The 26,181-nt window shown below is 40.8% G+C and overlaps 1 protein-coding gene across 1 annotated transcript in view; it reads left to right on the top strand.

Moving 5' to 3' along the window:
- man1a2 (mannosidase, alpha, class 1A, member 2) overlaps positions 1 to 26,181 on the top strand; it is a 121,382-nt gene that overhangs the window by 40,160 nt on the left and 55,041 nt on the right. Inside the window, exon 4 of the mRNA XM_079666137.1 lies at positions 5,327 to 5,423. Within this exon, the coding sequence (XP_079522263.1) occupies positions 5,327 to 5,423 (97 nt within the window). The remainder of the gene's footprint in view (positions 1 to 5,326; positions 5,424 to 26,181) is intronic.

Here is a 26,181-nt window from a genome sequence, read left to right as displayed (position 1 = left end):
TAAACAACACACTAAAACACTGATCAGGAGCTGCTTTTTCCAGTTGAGGAACATCTCAAAGCTGAGAACCTTAGTATCAAAGGTGGAACTAGAGATGATCATTCATGCTTTTATTTCATCCCGCCTAGACTACTGCAATAGTCTCTTTACTTGCCTGAGCCAGAAGGATCTTCATCGTCTCCAGGTTGTTCAAAACTCTGCTGCAAGGCTTTTAACCCACACTAGTAAAAGAGCGCACATCACACCAGTTTTAGCAGAACTACACTGGCTCCCAGTCAGTGTCAGGATACATTTTAAAATACTAGTCCTCACTTTTAGAGCTCTAAATAATCAAGCCCCTGCCTATATTTCTGAGCTGCTGAAACTTTATAATCCTGCACGTTCTCTTAGATCCTCTGACCAATGCCTGCTGGTCATTCCGCACACGCACTTTAAAACCAGAGGGGATCGAGCCTTTCAAGCAGTGGCCCCCAGACTGTGGAACGCGCTGCCACTTTCCTTGCGCACTTTAAACTCTGTGGAGCCTTTTAAAAAGCAGCTGAAAACCTTGTTGTTTAGACAGACTTTTAGTAAAGGTGAAGGTTCTTTTTGACAGTTTGTTTTATGTTTTGATGTTGTGTTTTGATGTGTATATGTAGCTGTGTGTTCCTTGTTTTACACCATGTATTCTCCTTTTTATCGTGATCTCACTGTGAAGCACTTTGTGAATCCTTTCTGTGAAAAGTGCTATATAAATAAACTTTACTTACTTTACTTACTAGTAGACCCCCCCACACACACACACAACAACACAGACTATAACACCTCTTGTTGTTGAATACCAACTATGTGCAATGTGTGCAATAAATATATATATATATATATATATACCGTTAAAAACTGTGCAATACACCTGGCAGCTAAATCCTCAGAACTGTTACAGGATGTGTATTTTTGTCAAATGTAAACTTTTTTTTATCATAATTTCTTTTTGTATCTTTAGTGCTTTTTGTGTGCATGCTTAGGTAACATTAAGCAGTCTTTGGCTCTTTTCTGCTGTAACAATGTCAAATGATCCTCTGGGGGACTAAGAAAGGGATTCTGGTGCAGGTAGGGGCTAGGGATTTGCATTTGGTTTAAACAACATTTCTTCTACTTAGTCTCATGGTAGTTGCTATATACTTTAAAAAAAAAAAATGTATTAAAACAAGTTTGTTGAGAGTGAGTCACACTACACGGTACAGATTCAAATAATACTGTTTTAAAATAAAAAAATAATAAATATTATTACAACAGAGGTGAATGATTTGTTTGCTATTTCAAAGTGTCTAATTAAATGTTTACAATATGTTCACTTTGCTATTTACCTTAAAACAGGAAACCATTTCTCTAAATACATTTCCATCTTGAGTTGTAGTTTCTCTTTTATATTTTCCACACGGTTTACCCCCTAAATCGTTGCTATACATTCTAATGTACTGTTCCTCAGCAGGCTGGAAACCATTTAAAGGAAGTCAATATGTGTGTGGTCGATTTGCATTTGCTTGTCATGTAGATTAGAAACATGATTACAGTGTTATAGGAAAGAGGCAGTTGGGTGAGAGTGGGCTTCGGCATTTTCCAGACCCTCAACCAAAATCAATGCATATCAAGTGATCCCTTCAACCCCCGTAATTGAATGTAATAATATTCTTGGAAATAATCAAAACTAGAAGGGCGCTCTTGAGAAGGCAGACCTTGAACAGCGCTTGAGAGAAAAATAATGCAATATAATAATAATAACAATAATAAAAGGTTCTTCTCCCTCGACCCAAGCCTTACACCAAGCTTAATGTAAATCAGGGCATAAAAACTAACCTTCTAGGCTGAGTAAACAATCTGCTAGTTGGGTTAGATAATGTCACAATGATTTAATGATAAGAACCTTGCCTTTCTTGTGTACAAATATAAAAAATGTTTTCTAATATTCACAGCCGATTTAGATCTTAATAGCTGCTAATTCAACATATTGAATGATCTGGTCAGATATGTGACTTGAATAGGGAAATCCCAGCCAAACCGCGTAGCCTATGGAAACACTATGATTGGAAAGTTCATTGGCTGTGAGTGTCACATTTTGAGGTATTCTCCCATAAAGTGAACCATCCTCTGGAGCTCATTTCCTCCATAAAAGTCTTGTCTCGGTGTAACATTTTAAAAGCACTTTAATGTATTCATGGCTTGCCTCAAAGTGCTGAACAAGAAGATGCATCATTTATCAGATTTTCACAGCTGTCCAGATTTAACCGCAGAGAAGGTTGCAAAACGTAAACAGCAGATAGTTTGTTGAAATAGAGCTGGGCGATAATTCTATGAATTTGGCACTACTGCTGACCTTTTGATATCACAGCGCCAATGATTAAGTGTTCTTATTGGAAATATTAATTGCAGGTTAACTTGATTTGTCAGAGTTTACAAAAATGTTGGTTTGGGCTCCAAATGTTCTTTCTGTGCTGCCAATGTTCCAATCATTACTGATGAGGTTCAGTTCAAATGTGAGATGAACCAGCCACCCATTTTCCCCCCTCTTTCTCTTCTGGATCCCAAGATGCTCTGATGGCACGAGGTATTTGTCAAAATCAATAACAGAATTTTGCAGCTTAATGTCCAATTAGCTTTCCAAGGTCCTTTTTGAATAAGCAGTTAGTCAACACTTCTGTCTTGTTGTACCTGTCCTTGGCATATGGGCCAATCAAAACTTGATGAAGCATCCAATCAACACACGGAGCCGGCCAACACTTAAGTGTCCATGTCATGGTGTGTATTAACTTGATTTATAATCCTTGGTGAGTGCGTCATGGGAAGCCACGAGGCCAAAAACACAGAGACGCGCGCTCCTGGCCCTGGTCTTTATTAGCTTGGCTGCCTGCCTGAGGAAAGCATGGAGGAGGATTTGAACACTGAGCCTCACATGGTGGCATAACTTGCTATCATAGCAATACACGGTAACTGATCTGCTACTTCCTGTAATGCAATACAGTGATGCAGATACCTGGTTTTAGTTTCTACTCTCCTCTAAGGACTCTCTCACCATTAGGACTACAACTTACACATATTTAACTGTCAACTAATCTGCCAATTATGTCCTAGGCTAATTCATTCTTTGTTCTATACATATGTGGAAATATCCATCCCAGTTCAGTGTTTCCCACAGAATTTGATTCTATTTGATATTTTCACATTTTAGAGTGGAAGGAACCATGAAAATGAACCAAAGTAACCAAAAACAATATCAGAAAAACTGTGCAGTATCATCACTGCCATCATCCAGGTCATGTTCAGGTCATAGAGATGTTGTGAGTGGCTGACAGGCATGGAGAGAGAGAGATTGGCTGATGGACAGATAGGATAGCTGCCAGGTCTACAGACGATATGGAGAAGAAAATCATCCGATGTCAATAGAAGCAGACAGAGATTGACACAGACATATAGACAGGAAATGCACTTTCCCAAGCTTGTCGATGCCACTTGAATAAGGGCTGTGTAGGAGGGAAAAACGCTCTGAAATTGAAAGAGCAGCACTAAAAGCTGGCCCTTTTTCCTTTTCTCGCCCGTGTCAATTAAAATTGGTTAAATTGGGTTGAAATTGTTTATTTCTAGTAGGGCTGCTCGATTATGGCAAAAATCATAATCTCAATTATTTGGGTCAATAATTGATATCACGATTATTAAAAACGATTATCCATTTACTTTGAAAACATCCATTTATTGAAAAAATAAATGTGAACAGTATGTTTTTAACAGTTGATTACCCTGAACTTTAAGTAAAACTCAACTGAAAAACCAATACAAAAAATTAAATAAAAATTAATTAATTAAATGTAATTAATTCAACCGTGTGGAGTTGCATTAGGTAACGCTGTGGTGGCTGTACTGCTCCAGCCGTCTCCTTTGTGTTTGTTTGTTTCCCCCTGTCTGTGTTGTTTGTGTGTGCGTGGTGGCTGTCACTCCTGGCTCCCGGCTCAACCTCCACTCACCTGCTGCAATCAGCTGTGCACCCTCCCCGACTACTCACCTGCTTTCCATCAAGCCATTTACAACGGCATATCAACGGAGGCTCCACAACCTTTCTCCGCCAGATCGTCAAGTATCAGCCGTATCTCGCGTCTCTCCTCCAGTCAGCACCGTAGTGTGGAGTTGCATTAGGTAACGCGAGATACGGCTGATACTTGCGCATTAGTTTCTGTGATGGATCAGTATCAACAGTCCTGCCAGTAACGTTACTATATTATCAATGCTACTTTAGTTATAGCCTGATATATGATAGCTAACTTTACAATGTTGTGATGTGACTGACGTTAGCTAACATGCTAACGCCGGTCACTCACCAAGATAGCTGCTCAGTTCTCCACTGGTTCTCCTCACACCACAGCTCCATTTCTCTCCGATGGCTGTTATTTCTTCTAATCCTTGGCTGCTCCTGGTCTCTTGGACGCCTAGCAGGCTCATAATTATAATCATATGCATTCGAATATCTATTTTCAACCTCTTCTGTGTCAAAACTAGCATTGTGATCCATGTTTATTCATATGTTAGACCGGCCGCTCTCCGCCTTGTGTCCCCCGTGTTACGTCACACGCGGGAGGCCACGACGTGCGGAGGCTTTTTTTATGCGGAAGTGAAAATGTCTTACGAAAACGACGCCAGATGTCACTGTAGTGTATATTTCTGTATATTTTTGGGGAAAATCTAGTGTATTCATCATTTTCCTACACATTTATTCAAAGGTGTCTCTAACCTGCAAGTTGCTCTTTAAGGCTACATTTGATTGGGTTCAGTTGACCTGTTTTTCACATCAATATGCAGAGATGTGGCAGTTAATTGATGAATTGATGAAATCGTAATGAATTGCTCTGCCCTGAGGTGCCACTTAATATAATATTGACAAAAAGCAAAGGTTGTAATTCAAACACATGGCTTTATAAAGGAGCTCTTTCTACCTCAACAGTAATGCTTTTAATGATTATGCCTCTACGAATCACCTGGGTCATTTGTCAAAAATATCCAATCACATGCAGCTACTTTCATTCTTCTGGATGATACTGTACATATTGTTTGTTCTGCTGTGTATGTTTTTGTTGGTGCCTTGACCAGGGACAGCTGTTAAATCAAAAATCATATTACCCTAACATTCCTAATTGCAAGTCAATCTAAACTAAAATCACGTTGCAAATGTTAATTTCATCATCAACTCCATATTCTCAAGGTGAATCATGTGTGTGTGTCTGTGACGTTACCCTTGTGTTTTGCTTACTCATGAGACTTCACATCTTCTCATAATGTTGTTTTGTTGTCTTTGTTGTTTCAGATGATGAAGCATGCATGGGACAGCTACAGGCAGTACGGCTGGGGTCACAACGAGCTGAAGCCCCTCGCCAAGAAAGGACATTCCACAAATATCTTTGGTAAGCCAGACAGACCGTTGACAGTTACATCACGCATGGATGCATGCATATACAAACACACACTCAGTCTCCCACACATACTCACACTCAAGCGCCCCAGCCTTTTCCCTTGTGGACGAGGTTATGTGGTAATGCCTCTGGCAGGATGCATATCACTTTGGGACGAGTGGTTGCAGACAGAAGCACACACTCACTGAAACCACAAGGAGAAAACTCACATTACTTGCATTACTGGTAGAAAATCAAATGTATATGATGTACTGCTAATATTTGACCTAGTAGAATGTTGGACTTTGCATTAGACAGCATGAGGACAAACACTTTGTGAGGTCTTCTTCAAGGTCCAGTCATCAGGGAAATGACTGTTTGTAGAGAAAGGAACCTTGCCATTGGCAGCGCTCATTTCTCCCAACGAGAGGTCAGCCTCTCATCATCTGTGATTTGTGTTTTTGGAGGCTGTTGGTTAGTATCCGCCGCTGCAGCTCCCATCTGTTAGTGCTGGTCACAAGTCTAGGACTCCATTGTTGTGAGAATTAACAACCAACCGAATAGGGCTGCACGATTTTGGAAAAAAATCTAATTGCGTTTTTTCTGAAAAATATTACGATTCGATTTGTGATATTTGTTTTAAGCGACCCAACGGAAGTTTATTGTAAAATGCGGCCATAACTCCGGCTAGGAAGGTCGCATCAACGTGCTCCCGTCTCTAGCACCCCCGCAGCCCGAGCTACGAGTGAAAGAACTAAACTTACATGAAACTTCCGTTGGGTTGCTTTAAAGTCAAGCTTCAGTTTAAGATTCACCCTGTAATAGAAACATGTGATGGAGCATTACTAACCTGACTCAGATGGTTTCACCAAACTATCTAGGAAAGCTCCATTGGAAGCCATTTGGAAAAGGGCAGGCACTTTCAAAAGCACTTGGCAGGTGATTGGATCAATCTGTCTATCACCTTCTATCATGGGACACTTCTGATTGGTTAACAATGGCTAGTACATGTGGAGCACAGCACTTCTGATTGGTGTGGATGACTGACACACAAGAAGAAAAAACAAAAAATTGTAAAAAAAAATATTTTCAAATCGCGATTTCGATTTAAAATCGATTAATCATTCAGCCCTACAACCGAGTCACTCACAACGTTTTTAAAGTTATACAATTGTATCTAAAACTAGGCTATGAATACCCTATAGCTTAGTTTAAAGCACGTGTAGAAGAAGGGTATCGACAGTACGCCAATTTCTTTCCCTAGCGTTTTTCTATTGTCCTCCAAGTTCACCGGACTGAATTTCTTTTGAGAATCACACTTTTCACACAGACATTTTTAAATTGCCCAAGTCATTTGTAAAACTAGAACATGCATACACTATAGTGATTAGTTTCAATTGCATGTAGAAGAAGACTGTCTTCCAAACAATAAACCACTCTCTTTTCCCCAGCATTTCTTCTGGTGTCCACCCCACCAATACATATACAAATAAAAACATCTGATTTTTATATTTTCACTCTGACTCATCTCCTTGGCACACTCTGAATACAGCGTATTCTCTTGTCAGGCAATAGCATGTCTTCCTCTGTGGTCGTGGGACCCACAGTGGATAAAGATGGTGGAACATTCGAGCCCACGGCCCCAGCTTTCATAAAGATAATACTAATAAACACATGGTGAGCACTTTCATGGTGAGCAATAGCGAGATAAAACGGATTAGTGTGCTGCAGGCATCCTTTGCTTTTGCATTATTACGCTCTTATTATTGAGATAGTCATTGGAACTTCTAGTGTGTGTGTGTGTGTGTGTGTGTGTGTGTGTGTGTGTGTGTGTGTGTGTGTGTGTGTGTGTGTGTGTGTGTGTGTGTGTGTGTGTGTGTGTGTGTGTGTGTGTGTGTGTGTGTGTGTGTGTGTGTGTGTGTGTGTGTGTGTGTGTGTGTGTGTGTGTGTGTGTGTGTGTGTGTGTGTGTGTGTGTGTGTGTGTGTGTGTGTGTGTGTGTGTGTGTGTGTGTGTGTGATCTTGGATGCCAATTTGACTTTTGAAAGCCATATTAGAAGCATGACTAGAAAGCTGAAATATAACATTTTCAAATGTAAACATATTAGGAACTCATTAACCATAGGAGCATCGAAAACCTTTTTGCATGCCATGATACTATCACATGTTCACTACTGTATAACCTGCTGGTCCCAAGCAACTATAAGGCTGCTATGAGACCACCTGAGGTTCTTTATAAACAAGCCTTAAAAGTTATGGATAGAAAGTCATTAAAACACCATCATTGCAATATACTGTCCATATACAAACTTTTCAGTTTTGATAGTCTTGTTCTACTTTCCTGAGTTCAATTGGTATTCAGAATCATTCACAATTCTACAACACCACCGTTGAGGGGCTTTTTTCAGCTTCGCCGTGAGCAGAGTTGCAGAAACTCCAGATCTGCATTAAACGCAGATCTAACCATCCCTCTGAGGCGCACTGCCTTTGGACGATCAGCATTTCCGTTTACGGACATCAAGCACTGGAATACTCTTCCAGTTGAACCTAAAACCTGTACTGATATTATCTTGATTTCTTATGGTGCAAAAAAAATGATATTAAGCAACCAGTCATGCCAACATTAATGACACTGTAATCTGAGTTTTTTTTATTTGAACTGTATTGCCATACTATATCTTAGATATTTTATTTAAAGGTGGGGTAGGTAAGTTTGAGAAACCAGCTCGAGTGCGCTAGAATTTGAAAATACACAACCGGAAAAAATCTGCCACTTCCTTACAGAGCCCCCCCTCCAACACACTTGACATGACCAATGAGGGCACGAGATAAGTTTGTGCACAGATGGAAGGCTGACAGGCAGGTAGGCCATCCAGTTATTTTAGCCGGGCCGGCTCAGATGATTGGTCGTGCTTTTTACTGCGCTACGGCTTCCACAGATGACATTTATTTATGGATTTTTTTGTCAAAGCACTTCAGATATTCATTGCTATCGGGATGTTAAGAGCATTCCATGGAATATAACAAAAAGTGTATCTCGAGCCGTTTTCTCAAACTCACCTACCCCACCTTTAAGTGTATTTGAAAGGTACTAAGTATTATGTTCGTAACCTGTATTTAAATCAGGCTTTATAATTATTTGAGTGACCGAGATCATGTAAGTGTATTTCAAGTGTACTATGTATTAATTTATTGAGCTGTACTTAAATCAGGTTTTAAAATTGTATGACTGATCGAGATCATGCAATGTTGTTATTTGTTTATTGATTGTTATGAACCTGCCTGAGGACCACAGATGGAAATGAGCTATTAGCTATAATCTGGCATATTACATCTCTTCTCTTTGCTGAGATTAATGTTTTTGTATGCATGGTCCTTCTATAAATAAATACAAATATGACAGATTGATCCAATCACCTGCCAAGTATTTTTGAAATACTTTTCCAAATGGCTTCCAATGGAGCTTTCCTAGATGGTTTGGTGAATCAAACCATCTGAGTCAGGTTAGTAATGCTCCATCACATGTTTCTATTACAGGGTGAATCTTAAACTGAAGCTTGACTTTAAAGCAACCCAACGGAAGTTTGATGTAAGTTTAGTTCTTTCACTCGTAGCTCGGGCTGCGGGGGTGCTAGAGACGGGAGCACGTTGATGCGACCTTCCTAGCCGGAAATATGGCCGCATTTTACGATAAACCTCTGTTGGGTCGCTTAAAAACAAATATCGCAAATCGAACCACAATCGCAATATTTGTTAGAAAAATCGTAATTAGATTTTTTCCCAAAATCGTGTGTGTGTGTGTGTGTGTGTGTGTGTGTGTGTGTGTGTGTGTGTGTGTGTGTGTGTGTGTGTGTGTGTGTGTGTGTGTGTGTGTGTGTGTGTGTGTGTGTGTGTGTGTGTGTGTGTGTGTGTGTGTGTTAGGGCTGCAACTAACGATTATTTTGGTAGTCGACTAATCGGTCGATTATTTTTTCGATTAGTCGACTAATCTAACGATTATTTCTGTCACACCCTCCATCTCTGCTTCCTGTGGGCACGGCTCCTTTTCCGGGCTCCAGTGCATGTTTTACCTCAAGTCTGCACACCTGTGAATGTCACCCTGTTGTCCAGTCCCAGGATCAATTCAATCGCATTTTATTCTTGTCATTTCGCAGACCCTTGTTAATTATTATTTTAAGTTTGGAATTAATTACAGCGTCCATAAAGCTCTAGTGTGCTCTACTATGCTGTAAGCTTGGCGCTGTTTAGCAGCTCGTTGGTGGACACGCAGCCTCAACATAACTGAAATAGCGTTTGCTTAGCAAGCATTAACCATGAGACGTTCTGTTTTCCAACATGTAAGCTAACGTAAACATGACTATGGCTAACTTGCTCAAACTTACCCATGATCCAAAGTAGCAGTCCTCACGGTTCCAGGGTGCTTGCGTTTTAAATGCTCGTGCATCACTGTAGTGCTGCCGTGGAATGCCAATTCCCCTTTACAAATTCTGCATTTCACTGACTTCTTTGGCTTGTCGTCTGTGAAATACTCCCACACTTTCGAAACTCTCGGTCTCGCTTTTTTGAGCTCTTCATCACCCTCATTCTCTCTCCTTTCCGCCATCGTTCGTATTCTTTCTTCTTTGTTGTTAGTACAGAATGCAGTCATGGCAGACAATGGAGAGTATACTGCCCCCAGCACTTCCTGTAGTGCATTGCAGTTACAAATGAACATTTGCGCAGTTTTGAATTAACGTTACCGGCTCTCTGATTGTTTTTATACGACGCGTCGACACTAAAATTCCGCGTCGACGAATTTTTATGATCGACGTCGTCGATTATGTCGACTAATCGTTGCAGCCCTAGTGTGTGTGTGTGTGTGTGTGTGTGTGTGTGTGTGTGTGTGTGTGTGTGTGTGTGTGTGTGTGTGTGTGTGTGTGTGTGTGTGTGTGTGTGTGTGTGGAATGTTCCGTCTGGAATATTGGCCGGAGGCACCTGTGTTATTTTTGTGAGCCGCTGCTAAATGGTGGATAGCCTATGTTTGTGTGTGTTTCCATTTAGTGCTCTTCTCCACTGTCTTGCCTGTTCATCTGCAGCCTGGCTCATCGTGTGTTTAGGTTTCCTGCAGCCTTGTAATGGTTGAGTCAGGGTATCTGCACAGTCACAGGATGTCCAGGAAAACTCAAGCGAAACACCACGCAAAGAATCAAGCGTCTCAAACAGACCTCCATTATGGACGAGGCGTGTACTGTCCTCCCACATAACTTGGCTGTATTGATTATGTGTGTGCATGTGTGTCCTGGGAGAAAGGCTAGCACAGAAAAGCGAAAGCAATATATCGGAGATGCAGCAGACTCTTGTTGCTGTGCTGCTGTAACTATTAGGAGCATTGACAGCTTGCTCCAAAGGGACACACACACACACACTCTCAAAGTCTGAGTGATTGGATTGAAACGGGGATTGCTGATCGTCTGTGAATTGGGGATTCAGATCACTTTGATGTTTGTGTCGTTTAGAGTGAGCCCTATATACTAGGATGGTAAAGTCAATCCAAGACTTTGTACCCATTTGATCATGAGTTTAAAGCAGACTACAGAAACTGCAGGAGAGATTTTAGTTTGCTGGTTCATCATGGAGTGGTGCATTGATTAGATATTTTGTAGGCCGACTTACTCAGACGTTAGCATCTCAAGGGTTCGCTCGACAAAACGTGTTCTCTTAAGTTTGTGTTAACCACAGAAGATATTTCAGGCATCGAACCAAAAACACCAAAAATAAAACGCTGGTTTTAAGACGAGGGAACCTGAAATGGTAAAATGCTAACTCATTGCCAGGTTCGAGGACTCATTCCTGAACCACTCTCTTGTCCTTTCAGGCTAGAATTGAGCCGTCTGCCTGCTTGACTCGAGTATCACAAACACAGCTGTTTCTGTGCAATTTGCCTCCATTAAACATCCCTTCTGTGAAATTGTTAAAGACACAAAGGGCAAAGCCGTCTGTGCTTGCTCTGCGCCTTTCAGCTCAGCCTTCATTTGTCCAAAGAGAGTAGAAGAGGCCAGAATGGTAACATGAGGACGTTGTGGCACCAGGCTCCGATAACCTTGAGTTCACTGCCTGGCCCGGGTTTGTCTTTTTTCCTTCTTTGGAGAATGAGTGCAGCCGATTTTGAGTGCAGATACAAACCAAACCTTTGTCTCGAGGGTAAGCGGTTCAAACCAGGATAACCCCGGCCTGTTAAAGGAAATGCAGTTCAAGCCGGGGAGAGAAGAAAACACATTCAATGTGTGTAAGCTACCTTATAGCGTGTGAACGAGTAGTGGCAAAGCGCATGAACTTCTTCTATGAAACACTTTCTTGACAACACATCACCAATCTACCTGCTATTTAGATGACAGACTAACATCGCCCCTTTTCTGTCTATTTGTCTGACATTGTTTGTCATATCATACAGCTCAGGTTAGACAGACACGTCAAGAACAAGCTTCTCCTCCGTCTTCTTGGTTACCAGGTTGACAAACTCTGTCTGTGCCATCTAAGATACGATTGGTTGCCTAAAATGGAGTTGCAGTGGGGATTCTTACATATTGTTTTCTACCTACACTTTTAAGAATACATATTTTTACTGCTTCATGTTTTATTCATATTATTTACAAATGCAAGAAACATGAAAATTCTGTTTAAGCGTTCTAAAAGCGTTGCGGCATGTATTTGTATGTAGGTGGCATGTACCATGCAGCATTGGGACTGTAATTTGTGTATGCTATTTTATAAACCAAAGAACTGCAATGTTTTGTTGGAAAAACTAAAACCATTCGCACATTTTTGGATACACTCATCGTTTCTGTGAATGTATGGATTTGCTGCCTTTCTTTGTCATAAATGATACTGTAGTTAATTCAATATCTTATCGTACAAGACTGTTGGTCGGACAATGTAAGCAATATGAAAGCCTCACTTTAAACAAATCAGTTAAAGGAGAAGATAACGAGAAGGTTAACCAATAATGAAACCAAACCTTAGTTTCCACTTTAATAAATCACATGTCTGAACTCACCGCCATCTCACACTGACTGTTGCTTTGATCATAATTACTCTGTCCTCAGCAGTTAGCCTGTTCAGTCAGATGATCGACTACTTTATTTCTCTCTCTGTCTGACACACACACACACACACACACACACACACACACACACACACACACACACACACACACACACACACACACACACACACACACACACACACACACACACACACACACACACACACACACACGGTAATGATACCCATGGGTAATTGAATGGGGAACATCAGCCTCCATTGATTCAGCCTGAAAGCGTTTGGCCTGTATTGAGGGTTAGGGTCAGTCGGAGCAGCCGAACTCGCCTCGTTTATCGGAGATGGACGGCAGTGTCTCTGATCTTTAAACACACTACTCAGTGTCTGCAGGAAAAGGCTCTCAGGGGACCAAGGTCACTTTACATTGATGAGGATTTCAATGCAAGTGTTTGTCCTCAACACTGTCTCTCTGCCTTTCTGTGGTCAGTGGTTTAGTTTACAAAGCTAAAATGTCTCCTATTTTTCAGAGTTTCCGTAGTTTAGGACAGACAAAAGAACAAATCATGAATTGCCTTTTTATACAGTGGTTCAGATGTGATCTCTCCTGAAGTTTTTAAATGTATTAATTAACATTTATGATTTTAATTTAAACGTTGTGGCTTCTTACATTTGAGGATTTTCTGCTTTTCCCTATTTTATGTAATGGTTGAATACTTTGAGACTTACAAAGGGATGTTTATTAAAAAAAAGTATAGCCCTACATTTAATAAACCAAAATAAGTTTGAACAATAGGATATTATTCAGTGGGTGGTGGTTCTATAAGCCACATTTAGAGGACCAGGAGTCCAGAGTTGTGTGTCTCTTTGTAGTTAATTTAGCTGTGTTAGTTATTGGGGCTATTTCAGTTGATTTCTTTTGTCTGCATACAAAAGAATCCCCCGGTGAATCTAAGCCTGCCCTGAACGCTTTCCATTTGATGATTTTAATCTAAACTTGCAAGGGGAGAATCTCTCACTTCAAGTCTTTCTCCCACGGGCAGTTTGACATGCTCACAGTAAATGATATTATAAACCCCCTCAGGCATTTGCTAAGGGCCTGTTAGGTAGGAAGCAATGGAGATATGTGAAACGGCGCTGAGGTTTGAACACCTGGACCCACTGTTGGCCCAGTACTGGAACAGGTAATGCTTCACTGCTATGTTGATGAAGGGAGGGCGCTCAATAAAGATTCTGTTTGCCTCATCAAGGACTCCATAAAACCACAATACCAGATTAAATACTGCTTTGATTCCCTGCTTTTCCAATCGATAGACACTCTTGTGTGTAATCTTCTGTGAAGCTATTGGAGTCGTTCCTTCTTGCATTATCACTGCAGGGTACATGTGGGCGTCTTGATAACCATGAAGCCAGAAGTCTGCTCACACGGCTCACTGCCATGAAGCTTTACTTTTCGCCCAGCATCTAGGTCATGCTTTCACACGAATAGCTCCCAGAGTGAAACAGTTCATTGCACCCTTAAAAAGGGGGTTGCATTGGGGCTCCATGGCAACGCACACATGTGAACCGCAATAAAATAGGAATTACATATATGTTTGTCGTCAGTCCAGAATAATCAGAGTCCAAATCTAGTAGCATAATATACCTTTCTTACAGGTCTTGAACCAAGATGTACTTACCGTATGAACTTAAAAGTGGAAAACCACCAATTAATGATACATTTGGAGTCACAAATCTGTACAATTGCAATACCTTATACAGGATCAAATCACTTACGGTACTATTTACTTTTTGAGGGCTGCTGTATGTCGGTGATATTATCTTCTGCCCACTGGACGGTAGCCAAATTGGTTCAATTTTGGTTCATTTGGCACATAATGAGTATTGTAGGCCTTTCCTCCGGTGCTCAGCTGAACAACATCCCAACAGGCTGCACAGAATATGAAACCAATAACTGCCTTCATGTCCAGTCATGTCTCTGTGATTCCTGTGGCCTCAGCTGGGTCATTATGTGTTTCTCGGTGTGTGCCTGGTCCGTTTGTAGCCCTCTTCTGAAGCTCCTTAGAAGCTGGAAACGTATTAGTCCCAAGCATTCAGACTCTATTATGAAGGAAAGTGGGTAAACATGAAGACTGAGTGAAATGCAGATTGAGATGTATCTCAGTTCATGCAGTTGTTATTATTAGGGAGTTAGAAAACAGATAAATATGGAGTCTGCATTGACAGACACTGAGGAGTTGATCTGCTTCGATGCCAACTCACAAAACAGTGACATTTTAAAAGCTAAGATGTGACAATTGTCTCAAGCTCCAGTATTTATGTGAGTCCATGTTGAAATAAAGTGCTCACTGTGTGCACTGCCAGGATGGATTGATTGCAAAGCAAGAAGTGAAATAACCTGCAGACCGACAGTACCCCTAGAGTACTTCTTCAGTGATTATCCTAAACTTTGAGATTACTGCAGGCTGTCAGCTGGATGCTTTTATCCAAAGCTCTTTGCAGTTCCATTAAAGTCTTTTTTATTGCTGTTGATTCCAGTAAGGACTAAAGCTATTTAGAAATAAACTAGAGTTTAGAATGAAAGAACATCAAATAAGACATCAGCAGAGTTGTCTATTAAACATTGACGTGGATGTCGCTGAATCCATAGCAAGTTGACAGCTTGTTTGTATATCTTCTATGTGTGGCTCTGGTCTTTTCTTGACACTAATAAATGTTTTAATGTTTCCATGAAGAAATGCGTTCCTCCAGAATCTCTGATCTGAGTCTTGGAGGAACCTTTAGGGATGTTGTCTTGATGGACTTTAACTCAGCTGATTAAAAAACCTCCCATTATACAAACAAACGTTTTTGCAACTAATGGCAACATTTAGTTTCTCTGTTTAATATCTACTTAATGAATGCAATGATTGCACTCGTTCGATAACACATAAAGCAACATGCTGCTAAACTGAAAAATGATGACACGCTCGAAGCGACCACACATTGAGCGGTTTGCCCTTTTTCTTCTTCCCCGCCCGAGGTGCAGACTCGGATGTGTTCATGAATGTGGGAGTCGGGAGGTTGAAGTGGGGTGAGAGGGTTCGCAGATGATCACTTTAAAAAGACTGCCTGAGGGCCTGACACAGCTGTATGTACGAGAGGAGGATGGTATTAGATTGGACCTTAGTTACTGTTGCCATGCTTGCCAAGATTTTCATTCTAGCCCTGGATGTAAGGAGCTGACATTTCTTGTGATTCTTGCAGTAATTGATTTTACCACGTTTTTTTCCTGTTCAAAGTTGTGTTTTTCCACTCTTCCAAGTCTAGTGACTGAAGAGAGAGGAAGTCATGTCGGACAGATTGTGAAGCCCAATGAGGCGATTAGCTTAAGTGACTTGGATTGTATTCGCTTTATCTAGCTATAGCTAATTAATGTTAACTCTGTAAGTCTGTTGGGATCTTGGTCTCCTGTTGACTTTTTAACATTTACAGATTATTCAACAATGAAAACCCCCAGATAATGGCCTCAATATGCATTTGAAGCCAAAATACATAACAGTATGATAACCCAGTCGTGTGATGATGTTAAACTGAGTTAAGGATCAAAGTAGGTCCTCTGTAAAAATATCTACATCTTCAAACTGACGGACTATGACGAGGAAGTAAAACAAAATATTGAGTTGGACAGCATTGTCCCTGAAGGGTACTACCTAAGTATAATAGAGCAGTCACAATATGGTATTTCCATGACAGAGAGAACTCTCTGTCAGTATACACACTAGGGTGGTCCTTAGTGCCATGCACATTTTCAAATTCATTTATTTTAAGCTCCAACCACCGGAATCCGTTATGATAGTCAAGAAAACTCTCCTGGTGAATTTTATTCAAATCCCAACAACATGTACCCCTCCCTCATCGACCCTGAAGTTTAGCCTCAGTATGGTGGTCCTTAAAATTGAAAGTCGGAAAGTCTAAGCTCCAACCCCCAGAATTCATTCTATTAGTCAAGAAAACTCTCCTGGTGAATTCTTTTCTCAATCTGACATGTACCCCCCTGGACCTGGGCTGCCATACCAGCAGCCACGGTGCTGCAACTGAGGCTACACTTCACGGTTGATGAGGGAGGGGTACATGACATTCACCAGGAGAGTTCTCTTGACTAATAGAATGAATTCTGGGGGTTGGAGCTTAGACTTTTCCAACTTTCAATTTTACACACTGATAAAAAACTATTTATCTAGGATGCTTAAGGAATTATTCGTCTTTGCAAAAAAAATAACCTTTAAATTAGAGCAATAATATCTGTAACTTACACAAATGTGTGTCTTGAAAAATTATCATCTTTCCAGAAGTCTCTGAGCCCAGTTCAGGCCTCATCTGCTCCTGTTAGCTGTAATTGGTATATCTCCAATATATATATATAGGTTAGGCTTCTGCATGTTTTCTGTCTCTGCAGACTTTGATTTGCACATTTGCAGTACAAGGAAAGAGTAAAGAGAGAAGTGAATTCTGGTCCCAACAAGACGTCACATTTTCCTTCAGTAATCGAGGACTTGGCCCTCCCTTACTCCCCTCTTTTCCTTCAGATTAAACTTTCAGCAGTGCTGCAGTTGCCAAATTGGACAGGAGGAAACAGGAGGATTTGCCTGCTGCTGAGTCCAGCAGGAATGTGCATAAGCTCTTCAAACAGCCCAAAAAGGGAGAAGTTTATGAAAAATTACCTTGTTAGTCTTTAGTTTTGTTCACAGTGTACGTGAGCAGAACCTGATAAAAGCTACTGTTTATAAAATAGTGGCACTAAATAATTGGATAAGTCACTTTACTCATCAACCATTACCCACAATGCAGCTCTACTGATGCTTTTAGGGTTTCTATTAATATTGACATACCAAGCCTGTTACACACTCAAGGGAGCTGAGCCATGCTTTGGTTGGAGTGGAAAGCTGTGAAAGAGTAGCTCCCTTGTTCACATGGTTGATATGACACCTATAGAGATAGAAAGAGAGTAGAACGGACATTGAGCTGTTTGCAGGATCATTTCACTGGGTCAGGAGAAAATGGCGATTGATTCATGTCATTGGGGGCAGTATTATCAGACTCAATCATTTGAAAAATCTGATTTGATTACTTACCTGTAGGACAAAATACAATTCAATGTTGGGATCTTTGTTACCAGAAAAAGGCTACCGGTCGGTTCAACCTCTTATAATTTCCTTCTCCTTTGCCGGGTTCTGCAGTCAGTTGTCCCGATCAAGTTTACTAGCTACTTAGCTAATCTAGTGATCCAGCGTGCTACGAATCCATTAACCCGCTAACGCCACATAGCTTAAAGAAACAGACGTGCAGATACTAATGTTATTTGTAAACGTCTAAGACCACATTCCTCAAAATGCTTTTACATTTTCAGATTTTTTTTTTACTTTATAGATTAAATAGTGCTTGAGTTCAACAGTTTTCCTACCAATATGGTTTTTATTTGATTTAAAAGGACAAATCGACTACAAAGTGGGAAAGTGTTGTTTTTGAGTTAATGTGATAATGGATTGGATTGAGGGAAAGAGAAGAGGAAACTAAGCAATTCAAGTTACAGAATATGATTACCAGCAAAAGGGAAAAGAAAGAGGGGATGGGAATGTTGTGCCCAAACTCAACTCCAGAAAGAATAGCATAGCAAAAATGTTACGAGAGGAAGATAAGAACACCTTAATCAATCCCCCTTAACGTTGGTAGACTACAACAAAGATTCATTTTTCAACCTGGTTATTAACATCGTGAACCGGTGTTGGCTGTGATTAATTGATGCAATCAGAGTTCTGTATTAAAGTGTTGGATTTTGAAGGATTTACTGACCTTTCTCTCCGTTAGCTGGCTCGACATTAACCCCGTCCTCTTCACCTCCACTCCATCACACTTTACATCTCGACAAACGTTCACTGTTTCTCCCAAAGGACTTTGATCATGTTACTGTATCTATGAATCTGTCAGCGACATAGACTTAGTTTTATGATCTTGCGCTAGATATTTTAATCTAGGCCGACCCACTGCATGTGAGCGGAGCACACGTTGGACATTTCAAAGTCTAGGTTGCAGTAACACAGTGTACAAAAGGAAACAAGAAAGGCAATTACTTCCCTAGTTACCAGCCCAAAGCACATTCTCTGTCATAATTGGGCAGATGGATCATTTGAATGGCTTTGTTGTGTTTTCTCTGAGAAAGGTGGAGAAGAGGAGCTCATCATGACAAATATGCTTTCTCAGAATTCCCTCTTTCTGTCTACCTTTGTGGGGAAACTTATTATCTTTGAAGCAATGCATGCTTTTCAATTAATGGCACCATGACCATGAAATCCCCATTTACAATGTTCCCCTAGAGCAGTGCTCCACACCAAAAGAATAGGAAAGTACTTGGGATGGGACATTTAAAATACAATATTCTATCATATCATAATATCAATACATGCTGTAGCACACACGTGGTGTTTCAAGGTTGTCCATTACGCAGATTGAAAAAAATCAGTAATCAAATACTGCCTCAGTGCAGTTCTGTTCTTTGTTGCAACCTTCGTAGACATTGTATAAAGATGCCACATCTTTATTTGATGAGGTGAAGGAATTATGTATTACCCCTATGCATCTGAGGAAGACTATATCATGGATAACTCTGCTACCATGCAGTAGAATTAAGCAATAGCTCAGGACAGGCCGTGGTATATGGTCATTATATCACAGCTAAGGGCCGTTGTTTGGCCCGTCGCTGAAAAACTGTCCAGCATCACTAGAATGGCTTACGAAGTTACTTGTAGGCTGTTGCTTGGCGTGGCGAGAATATTGCTCCACTTTCTCCGGTCCCCGAGATTCGGCTTCAAGTAGCTCTGGAGAGAGCTTTCTCACCTGTGGCCACTAACGGTCATCATTTCTCTGCTTTCAAGACCCGCATCAGCTCTTCACGTAGCTCTGCATGTCGTCGTTTAGGTGCCTTTTTTTCTGGAGATAGGCACTGCTCAATCCACTCATCAATAGTAAGGCCACCTCGGAGGTTGAAGTTAATCTTAAATGTTAGTTAGTTTCGTAACGGACGTAATGTAACAGTTGTAACGGTTGTAGCTTTTCTCAGACGCGGAGGGATACTGACTTGTTGTGAAAAGTAACTACAATTCTACCCGTGATATACGCTCATTATATCACGGCAATCAGATTGCTTGATTTGACTTGTCTGTTTTATAAGATGCAGTATATGCCTCCCTGTACATCTGTTGCATGAGTATTATAGGGATTTATACGTAGTCCTCCTTAAAGCCTGTGGATCCATGCTGTGTGAGGCAGTCTAATCCCAGCTTGGCCTATAGTGCTGGCATTCAGTTGGACATATTGTATATCATTTAGTCCTACGAACACATGTTGTGCTGAAATTCAATTAGATTTCTTTCTATGCTAAAACCATAAAAAAACCTAAAAAAACCAAGAAGAGTCCCTTAAACATAGCTTTAACACGTGCTACACGTGTTGCAGTTTGCTGAAATGCTATGCTTCCTTTGCTTTGTACAAAGAAGTGAATGCCATCTAATGATTAGTAATACAGTTTAGATTGAGACCCTTTGGCACTCAGGCTGGGGTTTATTCAGGGAGCTCGGCTAAAAGGTCTCCTGACTGTGTTACAGACTGTCATCCTGGTTAGTGGTTACTCTGGGTTCTGTCTTCAGGACAGAGTGGTGGATCTTTTTGTTAATTGGATGGGACTTGATTTGATTCAATATTAGAGTAATTTTCTCGTTTGTCTGTTTGTTTAAATATATTTGGCCTTTGTTCATGTGATTGACTGATTTAACTCAAATAAAAAAGGTTGAGGAATTATCATCTAATGATTTGTATGATGTTTTATTTATGTTAAAGGTCACTTTGAATGATTTTAACTAATGATAATGTAGAAAAACTAATATTTTAAATTCGTGACGGTCCACATTCATTTCGAGACGGCTTAGATTGTATTTCGGGACGGTTCCGGGTGGATGGTGAAAAAACTTAGTCGAGAGCCCTGGACTAGTAATACAGTGTGGATTGAGACCCTTTGGCCCGGGGCCTGCAGACAGGCACTCAGGCTGGGGTTTACTCAGGGAGCTCGGCTAAAAGCTCGCCTGACCAGCTAAAAAAAAGAAAACGGCAGATGTTTGGGTCTGATGCCAAATAAGTTGGTAACCAGTTGTCCTCTGCCAGCCAGACGGGTCTGAATTGGCCTGGGGTTGGCTTTGTTTATCGCTGCTGGGCTCATTATAAAATGGTCTGAAATGCCACGGTGGACCCGCAGCAACAGAGGAGGGAAAGATTGCAAAACCATTTATAGAAAACTGTGCAGCAGACTGTGACAGCAAAGTGTTAGTACTCTTTCATCAACAACGGTGAAAAGGTTCTCCTGATAAAAGTTGTGTGTTGATGTTGGAGCCCAACTGATATATGATATCTGGTCTTGTCACCTGATTAAGTTTTCTTACACATACCCAAAACAAGTCTGTTTAACAAAGTAAGAGTTGGCAGAGAAACCAGGCGGCTGAAGTTCAGAGGATGATAATGAACACCGTTTCATAACTAAATGTCAAGGTTGGCTGCCTGAAACCGCATCTAATTAAATAAAATGACTAAATATTGTATTTCCGTACTTACTTTTAGGGGTATCTAGCCGTGTCTAATCGTTTTAGTTTGATTTGCTCAGCTTATGAGATATACATTTGTGTTAATGATTTTCAATATAATAGAGGTATATACAATTTCATTTCTGTCGGTCATAATACTCAAAAGAAATTAATAGCAGTGTCTTTTGCAAAATACAATGTCCTGTTTAATCTGGACCTTATTTCATTCAAACGGCTTTCCTGTAGTGTCTGTTAAAAACGGTGAATTGCCTCTGGACTATTAAGTATTCTCAAATTATCCAGTGGGTTTTTTTTAAATGCAGAATCTCTGCTCATCTTTAAGGTTATAGTCGTATTGCTTGTTACAGACTGTAGGCAGAAGGACAAGTAGTAAATGTTGGAGAGGCCGGTGCAAGAGGTTGTGTGGAGGGCATTGGAAAGAGCTCAAGAGTAACGACCAGATGGGATGGGCGAGGAGTTTGAATGGAAATCCAGCGAGGCTACTAGTGAGGTGAAAAGTGGATACGAGAGATGGAGTTCTGGAAATCAGTATTTTTGGCAAGAGAAATGTTTCCCTCCTGCCAGGCGTCTGAATCTCTTCCTGCTGAGATAAAGCTCTTTCTCTCTTCCTCGCTCACACACAAGGCAAGACGAAGCACACACGTCTACTTCAAGCACAACAACAAATGACAACATGCATAGACTAAACACAAATACATCACCACTAGTGCTGTGTACCTGGACTCACATTCAGGTTCAGGTCCGGACTCAAGTCCAGAGGTTCAGGTTCAGGTCCGGACTTATAAGTCCGGACTTGTGTCAAGTTGTGTGAGTAACTAAAGTGAACTTATTGTGAGCTAATTATCAATTGAAAATAAACTCATAATCAAATTCAAACTCGTCAGGTTTATTGTGCCCCCTTCCAACTTGTGTCTACACCATGTCTTTTCTAGAACTCTACATGTGTTACTAACTACACAACACAACTACATACATAGTGATGTACATACAAGACTCAATATGCAAGAGTACAAGTCTATGTGTTCTTGTTCAAGAACAACAGCATATTGACATTGTCTGGGTGAAGTGTTGCTCTTTCGGCAGACACTATATCACCATACATACAAAGGAGTTAGCTTAGCAACACTACCAAATATGGCAACCAGCATCCCACGCTGTCAGTGTCCACTATGTCGAAGCCAGCTTCCCTTGACGTCACACAGATCTCGCGAGCAGTTGCAATATTTTGCGAGACTTCGTGAGTTCAGTAATGGCCGCCATATCAGAAGCCAAAACAATGTTTTTCGTCTTTTCTCAGCGCAAATTTCTCGATCTATGGAAGGTTTTAGATGGTTTAGAACAAAAAGGAGAATATACGTAAGTACCGGTTCCCGACGTTCCGGTTTTAACCGGACTTGAACCAAAACTTTTCACAAGTCCAGTATCGGTTCGGCGTACCGGTACGCAGCACTAATCACCACCTCCTCTGACAGATTCACACACACACATGAACTCTCCATTTCACACACCTGACAGTTTACAAGACCAAAGAGAGAATAATGACATCACGTTTTCCTGCCTCGTGTGAATTTATACCAGAGAGCTGTGTCGTCTAATGAAACCTGAACAGAGTGAGAGAGAGAGATGGTGGTGGAGGAGGGGAAGGGAGGAAAAAGCGTGTGTTAGGTTGTGATAAACGGAGAGAGGAAGTCAGAGAGTGTGAGAGATGAGGAAGAAGGTGTGTGTGGCGTGAGTTCAATCAAAGTAAAAAACAGAGTGAATTTGTATGTATGTAAATGGATGAGATTTGAGCTGAGCTTGGCTGTGTGTGTGAGGCAGTGGCGATAATTCCCACAATAAATAAACCTCATTCAATTAGTCTCTGATAAGCAGCGATGCTTGGCAACCCTAATTCCACCTTTGGGGAGTGCCAATTTAGCTTCATTGGATGCAGTTGTATGAAAGCCGGGCTGAAGGCAATCGGATGCATGGATGATGGTGGAAACCAACGGCAACAGACAGTGTTGTGTTTACAAGGACGGTGAAACAATAAGAGACCAGATATGAAAACTGAAGACAGGTCTGGGAGAATGGGAGCAACAAATACATGCACTTTCAAAAAGGGTGAAAGGAGTGTTTGTGCACCAGGGTTTGAGTAGAGAATAGCAGAAAGATTATACAAAACACAGCAAGACAGTGACACATGAGAACAAACAGATGGTTAGCTATACAAGGCGAGGCAGATGAAAAGATGGAGCAGAAAGGGGGCGATTAGCAGAGGTGTGATCACAAGGTTATTTCCAAACATTAAAGCGAGCTGAACTTCTCAAGGTTGGGAAAACAAAACCGACATCAGAGACTGGAACTCAATAAAACTGCAAATTAAGTTTCTCTCCTGCTTTGAAGTTCTCGGTGAAATCAAACATTGGGGCGGTTGAGAAATAAATGAGAACCAAAGTTCACTGGGTAATTTGTAACAGCTAGAGAGGTTGAATACTAATAGAAGGATAAACCACAACATTGAATTAGTTTAGTTTTTTTTTATAGAAAGAACTACAATTTGCAGTTATTCCCAAAGATAGCTTTTACTTGACATTTAAATTGAATATGCTTTAGGTCTTTCATTTTCTTTGCTCTCGCAGTTAAGTAAAGAAAAAAACATGTCTCTACTGTAAATGTAATATTTGTAGGTGACAAGCCGAACAATAGCCTAAATAACATAGCATGCAAAAAAGGAACTCGGCTACACAACTGTTTTGTAAATGCAGCTGAACTAAGGATGATATGAATATGCTTTGCTTTCTTTACCTTTAAGTTGCATCTTATCTTAAATACTTTATCGGATATACTTTCACTTCTTCCTTGTATTGTGTACTGTAGCGTTTTAGGCTTAATCAGTTGAAGGCATTCAAAAATAAACATGTATCAACCTATAAAGTGTGAGTGATGAAATGCTACATCCGTGGATTATATTGTGCACAGTCTCAGATCTCAGCCATAACAAGAGAAAAGGTTTCTGTTTATTGTGATAGCTTTGCCCGCGAGAATGCACACTAATGGAGTTGAACCAATAAAAGATAAGAAGGGTCTCAAACTACTGTAAAAATACTTTTCCTCCAATATTTTCTAGCACAATGTCAACATCACATCTCTGGTGTATTATCGTCATGAACACAGAGGACTAAATGCATTCAGGAGCTGTTACACAAAACCTCGAGATCGATGGAAGATTCTCCATCTTAAGAACTTTGACATGCTGCGACTATGTCTGCCTGAATGGTGTCCCGTTGCTGGGTCGGCCTGCAGCGTACCTGCGGGTGAAGAAAGTGACAGAAGGAGGGGAGAGGGGGGGGGGGGGGGGGGTGTGTGTGTGTGTGTGTGTGTGTGTGTGTGTGTGTGTGTGTGTGTGTGTGTGTGTGTGTGTGTGTGTGTGTGTGTGTGTGTGTGTGTGTGTGTGTGTGTGTGTGTGTGTGTGTGTGTGTGTGTGTGTGTTGCGCGCAGCAGAAGGGGCACCGCTCCACCGACAGTCGGGCCAATCGGTCAGGATGCCGGGCGTCCTGCTATCAGCCTGGCCGACTGCAGAGTATTTTTAGAGTGATTTAGAGGTCCCTGTCTATAGTGGTAATAACGCTGCTGCTCCTGCGTGGAGCCAGACTCTGCTTTTCAATGGACTCAAAGATAAGGAGGGATAGTGGGGAGGCTCAGGAACTCTAGCAGGACACACTGCTGGTGATATGAAATTGAGAAGGATTTGGAGCAGTGCCACTGACTTTGGCCACTGACGTGTTATAAATGCTCATTGAAGCCAAACAAATAGAGCTAACAGCAGGAGAGTTGGAAAATCATGCTGAATTATTTTACAATTCAAGGAAGAGATTCACTTATTTTTCTGGGTTTGTGTTAAAACGCAAATTCTAATCCAACTATTTATGATATAAGAATTAAAACACAAAGGTTTTTTGTCAGTCTATGATGCAATGATACCCACATTTTGCTTAAAAGTATAACAACAATCATCTAAGTAGAATAAAGACAATATAATAAAGGATTAGCATAAATCCTAATATTTAATAACGATACCGTTTGCCTGCCTCGAGCACTGAAATGAATTCTGAATCGAATACGTAGCATAACGAGGTGCTTGCCGAGCTATCAGCTAGCTAACGGTGCTAAAAGTGCAAAGAACTCCAACAGTGGGGGCATGATGTGAAAAGGTCCCTTTAGCTCGCTGGTGTAGCGCAACACTGGTACTGTTCTTGCAAAACTGATCTTAAATAATTTAGTTATGATAATTTTAGGTAACATTCCTGATTGTCACGACAGCTGCAGTAAAAACAAGAGAACATCTTTATTTAATGATTGATTTTGTTAGCAAGACTCTTCATATATAATGGTAATTTGGGGATTAAGTGGTATTCCCTTCAGCAGGAGCCTTATTCAGAGCCATCCATTAAGAGCTTTTGGGCACCAACCCAACTAAAGGAAAGTAGAAAAAAGTATGGATTAAAAATAAACTGGCCAGGCCAAAGGACAAGGACTGACTGACCTGTGTGTTCCCCGTTTGTAATTACAATTCTTAAATCCCTACCACAAGGACATGCGATACTGACGATACATTCAAACCCTGTATTTGTTTTAAAAGCACAAAATAAACAACTGTGTATTATCAGGAGATCACAGCCTCAAACTGGAGCCAGGGAGTTAGCTGTGATCATTTCAAAATGATGAATTAATAGTGAAAGCAGCGGTGATAAGAACACAACACTTGATCGATTGCAACCTTTTAAAAGAGGCAATAAGTTGCATTTTATTTCTTCGGTGCACATAATAGCTGATATAGTTGAAGGGGTTTATGGGGCGATTGATCAATAGTAGAGAAACAACAGTTCCTGTATTTAGCCAACAATGCAACTGGGGTAATTCTCCATCGTATCGACAGAGAGCTGTGTTGGTATCAGGGTTTCCGTTAGCCGGTAATTACCGTTTTTTAGCTGGTAAAATTTATTAAAGACCGGTAAATTCAAAACCTGCCGGTCAAAAATGTCTGGTAATAATTAGGGATGCTCCGATCGATTGGCCGCCGGTCATTATCGGCCGATATTCACTCTTAATAGTTTGATCTGTGCTCTCT

This window comes from Notothenia rossii, assembly GCF_949606895.1.
Source record: "Notothenia rossii genome assembly, chromosome: 2".
In the NCBI taxonomy this organism is placed as follows: Eukaryota; Metazoa; Chordata; class Actinopteri; order Perciformes; family Nototheniidae; genus Notothenia; species Notothenia rossii.
The sequence above is the reverse complement of the archived record's forward strand: the minus strand, read 5'-3'. Positions and strand labels throughout refer to the sequence as shown.